The 15765-nt window shown below is 38.2% G+C and overlaps 1 protein-coding gene across 1 annotated transcript in view; it reads left to right on the forward strand.

The window, feature by feature from the left end:
* NOL9 (nucleolar protein 9) overlaps nucleotides 1-15360 on the forward strand; it is a 23829-nt gene extending 8469 nt beyond the window's left edge. The window contains exons 5-13 of the mRNA XM_074302570.1: nucleotides 747-888; nucleotides 1024-1120; nucleotides 3226-3323; nucleotides 5274-5435; nucleotides 5573-5861; nucleotides 8688-8799; nucleotides 9958-10135; nucleotides 13465-13598; nucleotides 13990-15360. Of these exons, the coding sequence (XP_074158671.1) occupies nucleotides 747-888; nucleotides 1024-1120; nucleotides 3226-3323; nucleotides 5274-5435; nucleotides 5573-5861; nucleotides 8688-8799; nucleotides 9958-10135; nucleotides 13465-13598; nucleotides 13990-14100 (1323 nt within the window). The 3' untranslated portion in view covers nucleotides 14101-15360. The remainder of the gene's footprint in view (nucleotides 1-746; nucleotides 889-1023; nucleotides 1121-3225; nucleotides 3324-5273; nucleotides 5436-5572; nucleotides 5862-8687; nucleotides 8800-9957; nucleotides 10136-13464; nucleotides 13599-13989) is intronic.
* Nucleotides 15361-15765: the final 405 nt, after the last annotated feature.

Consider the following 15765-nt stretch of genomic DNA (forward strand, 5'->3'; position numbering starts at 1 on the left):
CTCTGCAAAGAACTGTCAGTCATGGAGCACCTGCGCTGTCCTGGGTGTTGCAAGTCCAAATGTAATCAATGAAGCAACCAGTAGCCGAAAGTTTGCATTTTAACATGACCTAGATAAGGATGTACAGAATAAATTTAAAGAAAATAAGTACATGTAAATACGAAGTAGTTGGTGGTAGGAGGAAGCATTCTTGGGAGCAGAGGGATGGTTGTGCTTGAAATGAAACTTGAAGGAAGAAAAGGAATGATTTTTAGTCATAGAAAGAAGCCAGCAAAGGTTGGTAAGTGATAATAAGACAATGCACATTTTCATTCTTTCCTCTGGGGGTAACTCTAAAGAGAAGAAATTTTGAGCCAGTGGAGGCTATATTTCATTTATAACAGTGATGCTTATGAGACCATTGGGCTTCTTATTAAGAGATTTTTTAATCTGAATTCTCTATTTTTGAGGCTTGTGATGTATAAAGATAGATATAGATACATACCATAGGCATATGTGCATTCGCATATGTATGTTTTTGTGTGTATTTAATTTGAGGAGATTAGGATTCCTAGAAAATGAATTTCACAGTCAGTAGGAACTCAAACTGATGTTGAGTAGAACTAGCAAGATTAGGGAGATGTGAGAAAGATGACAAGGAAAAAGCTAAGAAAGGTTGAGGATGCAAAGAGAAGTTACTTGTTTCTGTGACACTTGGCATTTTGCATTTCAGACTCTTTTTAAAAGTTGAAATTGTTCATCTTTAGAAACAGGAGATGACCTCCTCCTACAATCTGGAGCAGTTAACCATGTCTTCTATCGGGATTAAGAAACGTGAGGAGGAAAGTGGCTTTCACTTGTCTGAGAGTAGCAGTTCAGCCATAGAAGAGCTAATCTCTGCTTGTTGTGGTAAGGAGCTGACATCAACTACTTTTACTCTCTTCCTAAATTAAAGCTTGATTTTAGACCACCAGAGACTGCAGAAGACTCCTACGAAAAAGCTTGCCACATTGAGGAATTTGGTGTGTTTTGTTTCCCTTCCAGAGGAATTTGATGGCTGCCCTATCATCTTGGCTTGTGGGCCAAAGTGCATCGGCAAGTCCACCTTTAATAGATACCTGATTAACCAGCTGCTGAACTGGTGAGTGCATTCTTGGGCTTTGGTTTGCCACTCCTTCCCTCTTAGCTGTTCGTTTGACCCCCAAGTCGTCCTACCTGTGATATTTTGCTGAGGATTTAAAGTGCCTTTTTTCACCCCCCCTTGGAAACAATAGCGTTTGAGTATGAGGACCGATACATTTAGGTGATAGAGTAGGTTTGATGCTGTGAAAAAATGCTGAGTTGAAGTCCCTCCCCACTCCTCCCTCCCTTCCCCAACCCTTAGCTAGATGACCTTGGACAGACATTGCTCAGGCCTCCAGTAAAAAGTTGTACTGGGGACCTCTATAAAGTTCCTTTCTGACACTAAATCTATGGTTCTTTGTTACCCTAAATGTAGATTAAGGATGATTCTGTCTCACTGTTGGTTTTCCCATCCCCACTGGTCCTTGGAAGCAGAACTCTGTGTTTTATTTCTTCCCCCCAGCTCTTTGGCAGTTTCAGTGCATTTGGGTCCCCTGCTTTTTAGGGACTGGCTACTCTGGTGGAGTGTGGATTCCATTCACACCTTTTCTTTCTTGTTTCTTATGCCCTTATACAACTGAAAATCTGCTGTAGGACCCTGTCCTCAGCAGGGAGGGGGCTTCTCTTCAGTCTTGGAGACCAGGACTTTTGTTCCCCTGTTATGACTGGCCTAATAGGTTTTGCATTAATGAATGAAGACAGTAGGAATAAGTTTAGGGATGATCAGAGCTGCAAGATGATTGTGAGGGAGACTCAAACAATTCTTGTAATATAGGATTTTTACAATTCTAATGGGTGATGGGAGGGGAGGCAAAGGAGAGTGAACTAGGGCAAGCTGGACTTGATCTGGGAGCACTTTTGATCTTTAGAAGTATTACCCTCAATTCAGGGTAATTCCAATGGACTTGTGGTAGAGAAAGCCATTTTCACTCAGAGAAAAGTCAGACTGAGGGTGCATCAAAAGCGTTGTGTTTTCTTTTTTTGGGGGGGGGAGGGGTTAATGTTGGCTTGCTTGGTTTTTTCCTCTCATTTTTGCCCCTCTTTTGATCTGAGTTATTGGGCAATTTGATAAATGTGGAAATTTGTTTAGAAGTTGGTTGGTTGCCCTCATTCTTGAAGGGGACTAAAATGACATCACTATGAGAGTTGAGTTCCAGTGTGTCTGACTATGGCTGGTCAGACCAATACACGCTTGGAATGCTCTGCCACATATCCAACACAAATAGTCCTCATGAACATTTGGGGAGCTTCTCTAACTCTGCACACACCCCATGTTTCTTTTGGGCTAATTCAATTCTCCTTTTCTCATAGAGCCCAGCACCTTCTCTGATGAGGGCACGCCGTTCTGGGTGGTCCTGTGCCAGTGGTCTCCCATGTCAGACAAGAGATTCTAAAGTTCTTAAGAGAAACCTTGAGAGTGTCCTTGTATTGCTTTTTTGATCAATTGCTCTGTGTGTGTTCTCTAGTTTTTTTGTCAAGTGTACATTTGGCAGTTGAACTATATGGTCAACCCAATGGAGTTGTGGTCTCTGCAGTAGAGTTGGAATGCTTGGCAGTATAGTTTGAGAAAGGTCCTCAGTGAACATTATTTTATCCTACCACAGATAATCTTCCTAAGACAATTCAAGTGGAAGTGATTTGATTTCCTGGCATTTTGAAATTGAATGTTTAGAAAAATTACACATGTTTAACCTATATCGGACTGCTTGCTGTCTAGGGGGAAGGGAGGGAGAAAATTTTGTAATGTAAGGTTTTGCAAGGGTGAATGTTGAAAATTATCTTTGCACGTATTTTGAAAAATAAAAAATATTATTTTGCTAAGGCAATTGGAGTTAAGTAACTTGCCCAGGATCACACAGCTAGAAAGTATTAAGTATCTGAGGCAAGATTTGAACTCAGGTTCGTCTGACTTTAGGGCTGCTGTTCTATCTACTATATCAACCAGCTGTCCCCAAAACCTATTATTTAAGAAAATAATAATAATAATAAGTATTACACTGCTGTTGCTCTCAAAAGTCAGTCTTTGGCATGTGACACTGAGGAATTAATATGCTAAGTAGAATTAATAAGAATTGCATTGATCTTTTCAAAATGGTGATGATTTTCTCTTTTTTTTTCCCCTAGTATTCCCTGTGTCGACTTTTTGGATTGTGACTTAGGACAGACAGAATTCACTCCTCCTGGTTGTGTTTCTTTGTCTAATGTTACAGACCCTATTTTTGGTATGTATTTAAATACTCATTTAAGGGTTTCTTACTACCCTGACCCTCTCTGCATAGCTTCCTTCAGCGTCTGGCTCAAACTTCACCTCTGAAAAGGCCGTCTCTGGTGAAGCTGGCTCTTCACTGTCTTTTTCCTCTTCTTTCACTTAGCATTTAGACAGATATTTTATGTTCCACTGTTTTTGTATGTTCACATGTTGTTTTGTTACAGTCTTGGTTTTTTCAGGGATATGTCTTCAACATTTGGTGTGCACGCAAATCTCTGATCCCAGGTCTGTGTGTACGAGAGTTGCTTAATAAATAAAAGTGGAAAGAGTGAATGAAAATTTATTTTGGTTAGGAGTGGAGTTTAAGATCATGTCCCTAGGAGGTCAGCTAACATGCAGGTGCTTCTGTGCTTTTCACCTGTCCTTAGCACAGAGACAGGCCTATTCACATGTAGGGGATCACACAGCACACTCATCCCCATTGCATGCTCACAGACACACTTACTAGGGGGCATCTTAGAAGCCATCTAATCCACCCCTTGGTTATGTGGTATTCTAGGAAAAGAGTCATCTGATCTCTGGCAATTTCTTATCAGGAGCATTGACATATTTACCATTCTTGTCATTACATTTGCCTTTTTTGAAGAACATTAACAAAACTAGAGGCTGTATGGAGGAAAGAAGATTGGAACCAGCCAAACCGAAGGAACGGGGGTCATTATTCTGGAGAAGAGAAGTCTAAAGGGGATGGAATAGTGTCCTAAATCTCTGAAGGATTATTGTGGAACAGAGGGTTAGGCTTCCTTGTCGTGCTTAGTCCCCAATGAAGATGTAGGAATGCTGGGGAAACAGTGTGTTGCAGATGGCAGTTTATAGTTTAATATGTGGAAAGACTTGACAGTGTTGAGAGTTATCTGGAAGTGTAATGGGCTTTATCAGTCACAGGAACTTCCTTGGGGTGCTTCAGATAGCAGGAGCTGAGTGGCCATTTCTGTTAATTTTTGCCCAGTTATGTTTTGGACTAGAGGCCTTTTGTGATCATGTGGCAGAGCAGAAAGAAGCCTGAATTTTGGGGAATTCCTTGGCGTCCTAGCCCTGCTGCTTTTTATTTTTGTGATATGGGACTAATCTGATAAGGTCACTGAGCTCATCTAGGTTGTGCTCTCTGCATCTGTAAAGTAGGAAGGTTGGGCTGAATAATTCTTAAGAGCCTTCCTAGCTCCACATTTATGGGACTGTACAATGTCATGTTCTTTAGTGAACTATTAGATGTCTCATCCTGGCCTGAAGGTGATCCTTGGGTTCTGGCAGGCTGCACCAAGCTAGAAAGTCTTCCTATTGTCTACTGTCTATGTACTATGTCTATTGTACTGAATGTCTCTCATCTGAAGAGGAATGAAGCTCACGGACTCCAGATAATTGTGTGGACCACAGTAAATTGAGTCCTGGAGGGGGCTGTGATCTATGTCAGAGAAGGAACAGCCATCTTCTGAAATAAAAACAGACTGACAGGGAAATGAAAGGCCAAGACAGGTGTTCCTTTTGCTGCTGTAGCCCAAGGGTTGAATTTTTCCTGCGTGTACCTCTGTTATAAAAAGAAAGAAAGAAACCACCTTCAGTATCAGTTAATAGTTTTCTGACTAATAGAATGAATTTCAGTTGTTTTGATTAATTATATAAATTTGTCAACTTGAATAATAATTTAACATTTTTTCTTTAAAAAAAAAAAAAATCAACCCTACTGTATGTAGTCTGTGTAAGGCATGCAGTTGTCTGAATATCTTTGACCACATTGTTAAGGTAAATAGGAAATTATTGTGAGGTGAGTGAAGCTTTCTGCAAAAAACTGAAGACTTATACTTTAGGAAAGGGAGTTAGAAGTGTTCTTTTGGGGAGAATTTAAGACAAAAGTATTTTGTAGCAGAGAGCAAAGCTTTTGTAATCCTTATTTTCATTTTCTTAGGGTCACCCTTCACTCATCAAAGGAAAACTAGAAAAATGGCCTTTTATGGTGATTCTTCTTGTGAAGATGACTGTAAGAAGTACATTGAGATTGTGAAGTATGTGTTCAGTGCCTATCAGAGAGAAGCGCCTCTTATCATCAATACAATGGGCTGGGTGAAAGGTAGGTCTGACCACACGTGTCATGTTCTTGCTACAAAAACTACTTTGGAAGCCCACTTTTCTATGTCTGTATCGGAGTTGTATACCAAACAGCTCTTGCTTTGATTTAATGGAGTTGTTTTGTCCCCTTTCTTCCAGGTGATGGACTTTTGCTCCTCATTGACCTTATTCGAATACTGGCCCCTACTCACATTGTTCAGTTCAGTTCTGAACATTCCCACGATATGCCCCTGCTTACCCCAGAGTACATTGCTGGGAAGGCAGGTCTGCAGACAAAAGTCAAGACCAAAGTAAAAAACAAGCATTTGAACTGCACTGAATCTGAGAGTTCAGAGGATCCAGATGAAGGGAGCCAGTCCCACACACCGGGACACAAACTGCTTCTTGTACAGTCTGAATTTGCTGGCGCTGGCGTTGCTCAACTGACGTAAGAAAGATGTGGCATCTCAAACCTGGGAATTAGGTCTTTTCTGCAATATTTGAAATTTACTTCTTGAAGTGGTGTCCATCCTCCATAGTTACCAAGTTGCCTACTCCACAGTTTTACAAATTTAAGTAGTAGAAAAATCACCTCTTTTTCAAAGTAAAATTTTATTGCCATCTTGATTTTATATTCCCTTGGTTTCCCAATAAACTATTCCCAGATTACCTCCCAGAGAACTATCACTTACAAGAAGAACAAAAGAGGAAACAACATTTTTGTAAAACGAACCAGCATCTCTACCAAATCTGCCCTGATAATGCAGTGTTCTATGCTCATGGATTCCCCCTCTGTAAAGGAGGAGGTGTGCCTTTCTTTGGGGCCAAGCTTGGCTATTTTAATTTCACAGAATTCAACTTTGTTGGTTTACATTGTTGAAGTCATTGTCTATGGTTTTTTTCTGGTTCTGATTACTTTGTTTTGTATCCGTTTCTAGAAATCTTCCTGTACTTCCTTGTATTCTTCAAATACATTGTTTCTGGTACTAGAAGAATACCACAATTCATTTTTACCACTTCTAATCATTGGGCATCTACTTTGTTTCTAGCCCTTTGCCCCCTCAAAAAGTTTTGCTATATATGGAGACCTTTTTAGCATTGATTTCTTTTGGGCAATTGGCAAACAGTGGGATGAAAGGTCAGACCATTTTGCCGACTTTTCTAGCATAATTCCATATTGCTTTGGGAGTTAATAGATTGATTCATTGTTCCCCCGATGGTGTGCTTGTTATATCTCCTAATAATATCATCCACCATCTTTGTCTAATTGTCTGTGTCTAGTCAACAAGCATTTATTAAGTGCCTACCAGGTGCCAGGCCTTAATATACAGGAGATACAAAGAAAGGAGGCAAAAGATGGACGCCGCGCTCAAGGAGTTTGTAATTCCATTGGAGGGGAAAAAAATATTCAAAGAAGCAGATTGAGATGATGTAGGATAACTTAGAGATAATTATAGAGGGAAGAGTGAGGTAAAAGCTCAGTTATATATATATTTTTTTAACATCCTTTCATATGGTTGTCAGTTTGCCATTCTTTTGAAGCCCCTGGTGATAATTACAGGGCTAGACTTGGTGTGAAGGAGATTAGAGTTAAAATCCACCTTCAGCTTACTGACTTATTCAGCTATGAGACTCAAGGTAAATCACTTCATTTCTGCCTCTGTTTTTTGAACTGTGAAATGGAAATAATAGCAAACTGTTGTTGTAAGGATCAAATGAGATTATATTTATAAAGTACTTAGCACAGTATTTGGCACATGATAAGCACTTAATAAATGTTTTCATTTAATATAAAAGTGGTTTCTTCGAGCCCCTCCCTTTTTCTTTTTCTTACAATTTTAAAATTTTTTTTCTTTAATTAAAAAAAAAAAACTATTTTCTCCTCCTACTTCCTTCTATCTCATTAGAAAAAAACCAGAAAACAAAGCATCCTTGTAACAAATATATACATATAAATAAGTATACATGTATATTTAGAGAGAGTCAAGCAAAATCAGTGGCATTGGCGACATCCAAAAAATAATGTATATCTCAGTCTGCGCGCTGGTCTGTCAACTTTGTCAGGAAGTGGATAGCATATTTCTATAAAAGGTCCTTTGGTTGGTCATTATACAGTTGAAGTTTTTAAGTTTTTCAAAGTTGTTTGTCTCTATAGTTATTATTTTGTAGATTATTCTCCTGATTCTGGATCAGTTCATCACTTATTTCTAGGTTTCTCTGCAATCTTTCCCTTTATCATTTCTTCAAGAACTAAAAGTCCATCATATTCATATACACAGCTTGTTCAGGCATTTGTCAGTTGATAAGCATCCCCTGTTTGCATTTCTTTGCCATCAAGAAAAAGAACTATTCTAAATGTTTTTCTTCAAATGGGTTCTTTTCCTTTTAATGATATCTTTGAGTTACAAAACTGTCTCTGGGAACTACACCATTTCATAGTGAATTAATGTATTAGATTTCCCACAACTCTTACAACATTTCTCTTTTTGTTTTTTCCCTTCAACTTTGCCAGCCTAATGGGTGTAAGGTGAAAGTTCTCAGGTGCTTTAATTTACTTTAATTATTAGTCTTTTGTAGCATTTCTTCACATGGCACTAGATAGCTTAGATTTCTTCTCTTGAGAAGTACTTGTTTATGTCCTTTATCAACTGGATGATAGCTTTTCTTTTTATAAATTTGAATGAGTTTCCTCTGTATCTTGAAAATCTTTATTAGAGAAGCTTGATGCAGATTTTTTTCCTGTACTTGTTTCCCTTCTAACTTTAGCTATATTTGCATAAAAAATTTTAATTAAATAATCAGTATTGTTTCTTTTCTTCTGCTATCCTCTGTATTCTTTGTTTGCATGTGAGCCCTTAGCCCTATTCATATAAGGCTGAATGAAAGGTGATTACTTATTTTTTTTCTAATTTATTTATGGTATCACGCTTTATTTGTCATGTAGCTATGCTTTGGAATCTATTGTGATATATGGTGTGAGAAGGCTGCTGCTTAGGTGCATTAATTTGTTCCCTATAAAAATTAGCTTTTTTTCAAAGCCATAACTGTCCAAATGCAAAATCCAAAAATATTTGCTCCCTCAGTTGGATTGGAACCCTTTGGACTTATAAAAAAGGATTTTATTATTTTTTTTTAAGATTTCTGCTTCTATGATGGGAGTGGTGGAAACCTTAAAAATAATATACCTCAGAGAAATGTACTGTATATTTGATTACAAAAAGATTCTTGTGATAAAATTGTACTGTACTTAATTTGATTCTAATTTATTTTTTAGGCAATGGCATAGCCCTGTTCTTCGTGATATGGCCTTGTTAGGTTACCTTTCCCTGTTACAGCCACCACAGGCAAAAGCATTTCTTCCATTACACCATCTAGTCCCCTTTCAGGTAATTTGAGCATTTTTGGGAGAAATGTACATGGGAATCTTTATCCAAACGAGGTTCCATTTGGCAGGAGAATGTTTAATTGTTGTTAAGCCAATTGAAAATTATCTAAAATAAATACTTTTTGGAATTTTGGGTCACCTTGTTGAAAAGATGTGCTCTAGGATGTGGATTTAGCCGTTGGTCTTTATGATAGAGCCCTGCCAGGACTATGTTGCAGGCTCTTTCAGATTTGTCTTTGTAGGTTCAGCTCTTTGAGGAGATTTGGGGAAATCTGGAAAGTAGCTTCTTATTGCATATTTTTATTTTTCTTAAAACTTTGGTTTCTAAGGGGTGGTTTAGTTGGGGAATGATGTATGATGTTAAAACCAAGACTGAAATGCTCACAGCTGTTGAATCCTTGAACCTTTTAGGATTAGGGAGAGGGATTTTCTCCTTTTGAAATTTTAAGTATGAGAAGCTGCTCTAGTCACTTTTTTCTTTAAAAGTCTAGAATGTCCTTAAACCTAACTAGCATATTAAAAAGACAAAATTTCCTTTGGTATCTTAGGAACCTTAAGAGTTGTAAAATGGGGAACAGCTAGAGGGTGCAGGGGGTAGAACATTGGCCCTGGAATCAGGAAGACCTGAGTTCAAATTTGGCCTCAGACATTTACCAGCTGTGTGTGACCCCAAGCAAGTCACTTAACCCCAGTTGCCTAGCGTCCTTCACCCCCCCCCCAAAAAAAAAAAAAAAAAGTTGTAAAGTAGGAATGCATTCACTTTTGTTCTGGTCTTCTGATCTCATTGTGTTACTGTAGAAATGAGTGGGAGCTATTAAAAAATTTCATGTGGATATTGCTTTAGAAGAGTTTTAAGAGAGTTTTTACCAGTCTCTCAGTACTTTAACTAATTCACAGCACCCTCAGACTGCCATTTTGTTTTTCCTTCCTGCTGTAGTGCTGGTGTTCACTAACTTTATTAATTCTTTATGTTCCTCAGACTTAAACAACTAAATACTAACCAGAACAGTAGCTAGTGTTTGCAATTAATGTTTACAATAGTTTGCAGTTAATTATATAGCAAGGGTATTGGGGAAACTTATGAGTAGCCTTTAGGTTGATTTAAAAAAATTAAATTGCCATTTCAGGGTAGAACTAACAGAAGGGCTTTATTTTCCAGATCCCTTTCAGTTCTGTTGCTCTCCGGGTTATTCACACTGATGTTGCTCCTACTCATACCATGTATACAGTAAATGCCAGCTGGATTGGTCTTTGTAGAATACTAGATGATGTCAAGCAGAAAACCGATGGACCAGTTTTTCTTACAGACAATCCAGTCTGTGACTGTTTGGGGTTTGGTAAGTTCACAGAGGTATCTTTCTGCCTCTCATTGAAATGGTCTTGGTAAAATAAAATAACATGATCTTTTTTGCATGTGAAATGACAAAAACCTCTTAATTGAGACTGTACAAGTGGTTCCTAAGTCATATTTAGGGAAAGTTATATGTCTTTGAGTCATCAGATGACTCACTGAAAACCCAGAAAGTAAAGTTTATCATGACGTGTGCTTGCTTCTCCAACAGAACTTGTTTATATCGCTTCACTGGTAGACAAAAAAAAAAAATTGCATCTTTTTTGATAGTCGTTGAAGTTAGGTAATTAGAAATTAGTCATTTTAAAGTAGATATAGACTCTTCAATAAATAATTTACAGAATCACAAAATTAAGAGATTTGGAAGACTTCCCAGGTCGCCTAGGCTAATCTGCAAGTCGTAGAACCCTATGTCCCCCAGAACATTCTGTCTGCGTTTGAACACCTTTGAGGCAGGCTGCCTCATTTCTTGATAGGATGACGCTCCTTCCCCAATCTTTTGTGTGAGATCCTCCCTGACAACAGACTTAACATTTGCTTCTTTACAGTTTCTGCCTTTTTCTTCTGGTTGTGCTCTGAGTGACTAAATAGAACAAATTCAGTCCTTCCTCCCCGTGACATCTTTTCAGATGCTTGAAGACTCTTTGCTGTTCCCCTTGAGTCTTCTCTTCTCTGGTTTAAACCTCCCCAATGTTTCAACAGATCCTCCTGATGTGGACTTAAGGTACTCACCGTCCTGTTTAGATGTTCTCCACTTTGTTAGTGTCTTTAAACTTTGATGCCCAAAACTCATGAGATCAGATAAGGACATTCCTGGTGATCCCAAGGGCAGCTTCTTTTCTTTGGTTTCCATATTGATCCCACTGCTGAGTCACTTTGAGCTTGTAGTCCCTTGAAACTCACAGATTCTTTTAAGTACAGCTTCTGCCCATGTCTCTGCGTGCTTTATTTGTGAGATTAGTGTTTATGCTACTCAAGTGCAAGACTCTACATTTGTGTATATTGGAACTCATCTTATTATGTTCAGCCCGGTGTTCTAGACTGTCAAGACCCCTTTGGATCCTGGCTGTCATCCACTGTAGCAGCTAACCCTCAGCTCGGTGCTGCTTTGGATGCCCATGTCATCTTTACCTTTATCCAGGTAATTGATAAATCTGAAACGGCACAAGCCCCAACATAGATCCCTGGGGTCCTCCACTGAGGACCTCCTGACTCATTGAGATGAGTCCAGTCAGCTACCAGTTCTGAATTCTCTTACTTGCATCCTTTCTGATTGATTCATGTTGGTCTTTCCAGTGAATGCACTAGAAAAGTAAGAGATATTTGGTCAAAATCTTTGCTAAAATTTAAGTGAACTAAATCTGTCTCATTCCATTTAACCCTTTGAATAATCCTGAGGAAGTCAGGATAGTTTGATAACAACTTTTTTTTTTTTTTAATAGCTTTTTATTTTTCAAAATACATGCAAAGATAGTTTCAACATTCACCCTTGTAAAACCTTCCGTTCCATATTTTTCTCCCTCCTTTCCCACTTCTACCCACTCTTAACAAACAATCCAATATAGGTTAAACATATGTATTCTACATATATTTCTATCGTTATCATGCTGCACAAGAAAGATCAAATCAAAAAAGGAAAAAAAACAAGCAAAAAACTAATAAAAAGGTGAAAATACTATAAGGTGGTCCACATTCAGTCCCCGCAGTCCTCTCTCTGTATGCAGATGGCTCTTCCCATCCCAAATCTATAGAATTGGCCTGAATCACTTCATTGTTGAAAAGAGCCAAGTCCATCACAGTTGCTCATCACATAATCTTCTTGTTGCTGTGTACAATGTTCTCTTGGTTCTACTCCTCTTAGCATCAGTTCATGTAAGTTTCTCCAGGCCTCTCTGAAGTCGTCCTGGTGAATTTTTTTTTTTTTTAAATCTGTATGGTTTTTCTTTACTTGTATATTAACTTTTTAAATAATGCATTTCTTATGATCATGTTGGGAGAGAAAAATCAGAACAAAAGGGAAAAACCATGACAGAAGAGGGAAAAAAAAGTGAACATAGCCTGTGTTGATTTACATTCAATCTCCATAGTTGTCTCACCGCATGCAGAAGGGGTTTTCTATTCTCAAAGTTTATTGGGATTGTCTTGGATCACTGAACCACTGAGAAGAACTAAGTTTTTCATACTTGATCATTGCATATTCTGTTACTGTGTACAATATATTCCTGGTTCTACTTGTTTTGCTCAGCATTAGTTTGCGTAAATCTTTCCAGGCCTTTATAAAATTAGCTTGTTCATTTTTTATAGAACGATAAAACTTTCATTTACCATAACTTATTCAGCCATTTCCCAATTGATGAGCATCTATTCAGTTTCTAGTTCCTTGCCACCACAAAAAGAGCTGCTATAAACATTTTTGCACATTTGGATCCCTTTTCTTCTATTATGATTTCCTTGGGCTACAGACCCATAAATGATACTGTTGGATCAAAGGGTATGCACACTTTGATAGCCCTTTGGATGTAGTTCCAAATTGCTCTCCACAATTGTTGGACCAGTTCACAACTCCACCAACAAAATATTAGTGTCCCACTTTTCCCATATCTCCTCCAACATTTATCATTGTATTTTCCTTCCATCTTAGCCAAATCTGAGAGGTATGAAGACTAGAAATGGCTTTTATTTCTTTGAAAATTTGTTTATATGCATTTATCAGTTGGAGAAAAGCTTGCGCTTTAAAAAATTTGAGTCAATTCTCTATACATTTTGGAGAATGAGACCTTTATTAGAACCCTTGGATGTAAAATTTTTTGCCCCAATTTTCTACTTCCCTTCTAATCTTAACTGCATTGGTTTAGTTTGTACAAAAAAATTTTTAATTTAACACAATCGAAGTTATCTATTTTGTATTTTATAATATTTTCTAGCTCTTCTTTGGCCATAAATCTTTCTCCACAGATCTGAGAGTAGACTGTCCCTTGTTCTCCTAATTTGCTTTATGTTTAAATCATGAACCCATTTTGACTGTTTAGTCAAACGGGAATAGGATGTGAGGTGTTGGTCACTGCCTAGTTTTTGCCATACTGTTTTCTAATTTTCCCAGCAGTTTTTGTCAAACAGTGAGTTCTTATCCCAGAAGCTGGGATGGTCTTTGACTATAACACATTTTTCAGGGTGCTGGCTGACTCTGATGCTCAGGGCCTGTCAGAACCCTTTAATGATCTGCTCTACAGTATTCTCAGTCACTAGAGTCACGCGTGCTGTTTTTTGAATTGGATTATTTATCATTATTGTTGTTGTTATTTTATATATTTAAAGGAATTATCCGAGGGATCAGCATGGTGAAAAAAATGTACTACATTCTGACTCCTCTGTCTCCTGAAAAGTTAAGGCACGTGAATTGTCTGATGATTGGAAATATCACTGTTCCTCATTGCGTCTTGAAGTACCAGGTACAGTCCATGAAGGAGTTTGCTTATCTATATATAGCACAGCTCACCTGTTTTTCCCAGTTAAACCAGGTGAAAGGGGGAAAAGTGCTACAGATAATGTGAAGGGACTTGAGGGAGGTGGGAGTTCATACAAATTCGAATGTTCATTCTAAACTTTGTGTTGTAGCTTGTAGGGAGTGGGACTGCTGGGGAAGGCTGCCCAAAGGCCTCAGCGTGCTAAGTTCTGTGGCCTTGCCAGCTAGGGGCCCCTTCTGTTGGGGGAGCAGTCATTGGGAAAGATGGCTGCAGGAGACTCATCCCCTCTCCCAAATGCTGCCCTGCAGGGAGATGGACATATCCTGTATCTTGTGTGCATATATTCATCTTTTCTTTCTGTATCTTTGTGTTTCAGCCCAGGATTGTGGGGGACATCCCGTACGTTACTTCTGAATATAATTTTTCTATTTGGGGATCAGGAAAACTCAGAGTGAGAAAGCTTCTGCAAAGAAGAGAATACCTATAATCGCCAATGAACTTTTCACTGAAGAATTAGCCTGAAGCTCTTGGTTTAATGAGGGAGGGGGATGCAGAGGTGTCCAGTGGAGTGAGGTGAACAATTCTCCAGCCAAAATATTGTTTATAGTTTACGAGCGTTTTTGTATTAAAATATTTTCTCAAAATTCTTCTCAACATGATGTGATCTGAAATGCAAAAGGCATCCCCCAGGCACAGCCTTGGAACCCTGGGGAGTGAATGGCCCTAGACTCATGCCTCTTCCCTGGAGAAATTCAGGCTACGGCAGGCCATTTGATGTCCTGATTTGTGCCTCATCCATTCGATGATGATGTTGCAGCTCTTGATTTATAATGCACTTTAAAATTTTCAGAATACTTTCCTTACTACAATTCTGAGGAAAATTGTGTCAAGACCATTACCTCTTATTTTATAGTTAAGGAAATAGTCTTCAAGAAGGCTAAGCAATTTGTGGAAAGTCTCAGATCTGGCTGGATAGCACCTGAAAAACCAGATCTTATTTCTTATTCCTTGACCAATATTCTTATCCCATCCTACCTCCTCATACAGTTTCTTATTCAGTGGACTCCATAATTAAGTTAGGACATGAGATAAGGACCAAAAATAGGAGATTTGGGCCAGTAAAGAAAAAGAGGAGGAAGGATGAGTTGAATCAGACATCAAGAAATCTTGAGGGTTCTATGGCATAAAGCTAGAACCCTACCATCTTGTTTACTGTGATGGTTCATATATGCTAGCTACTTCTGTCGGGTCCAGCTGCTCATGTTCTGGATTGATGGAGCAAATACTCTTTCTTAATTATCTTTGACTACATTGTATTTAATTCCTGATGTCTTATATTTAAATAGTTGAAACAGTCAATCATTGTTAAAGATTTCAAGAATGGCACATCCTACCCCCATTATAAGCAGCAACTCTACTTTAGTAAATTGATGGTAATCATGTTACAGTAAACCAACACCTTGCAAAATAAGCTCTCCAGATTTAGGTAGTAACTGTGTGACAGACAGAATGTCTTGTGGGCCCATTTTATAGGACCTGTCTAATATGGTCCTTCATCATTGCCTTGGAGCCCAGGGCCATCCCGTGGAAGACATCCGAATTAGTATTTCTACGGAAGAAATTTGCTCTTGGTGTGGGTTTTTAAAGTCTGTGGTTGATAATGTATAACCTTTGAATAAATGTAATTATTGTCTTTTTCATGTTTTAGCAAAAATAGATGGAATAAATTGCTTCCCAATCTTTTTTTTAATCTTATAGTTTGGTGCTTGTCAGAAACAAGTCCAAATCCTGACAACTTCCAGGTATATATAAATACTGACTTTATAGAATGATCAAATTATTTCATTTAAAACCTATAAAAGTCAACCATAAAATTAATTGAAATAATTCAGCCAAGTTGCAGAATATGAAACAAATGCACACAAATCATCAGTATGCCTGTGTATGTTACCAGCAGAATCCAGTGAGAGTCCCATTGGAAATCACCAGAAGCTATAAAATGTTGGATGGGTAGTACATCTAGTAGCATACATCTAGGAATTCTATAAATCCAACTTTAAAAAGATTTGTTACAATAAATAATTGGAGAAATGTTAATTGCTCATGGGTAAATCAAGCCAGTATAAAAAATGATGCTCTTATCTAAATTAAT

The sequence above is a fragment of the Sminthopsis crassicaudata genome, chromosome 3 (assembly GCF_048593235.1).
Source record: "Sminthopsis crassicaudata isolate SCR6 chromosome 3, ASM4859323v1, whole genome shotgun sequence".
NCBI classification, from domain to species: domain Eukaryota; kingdom Metazoa; phylum Chordata; class Mammalia; order Dasyuromorphia; family Dasyuridae; genus Sminthopsis; species Sminthopsis crassicaudata.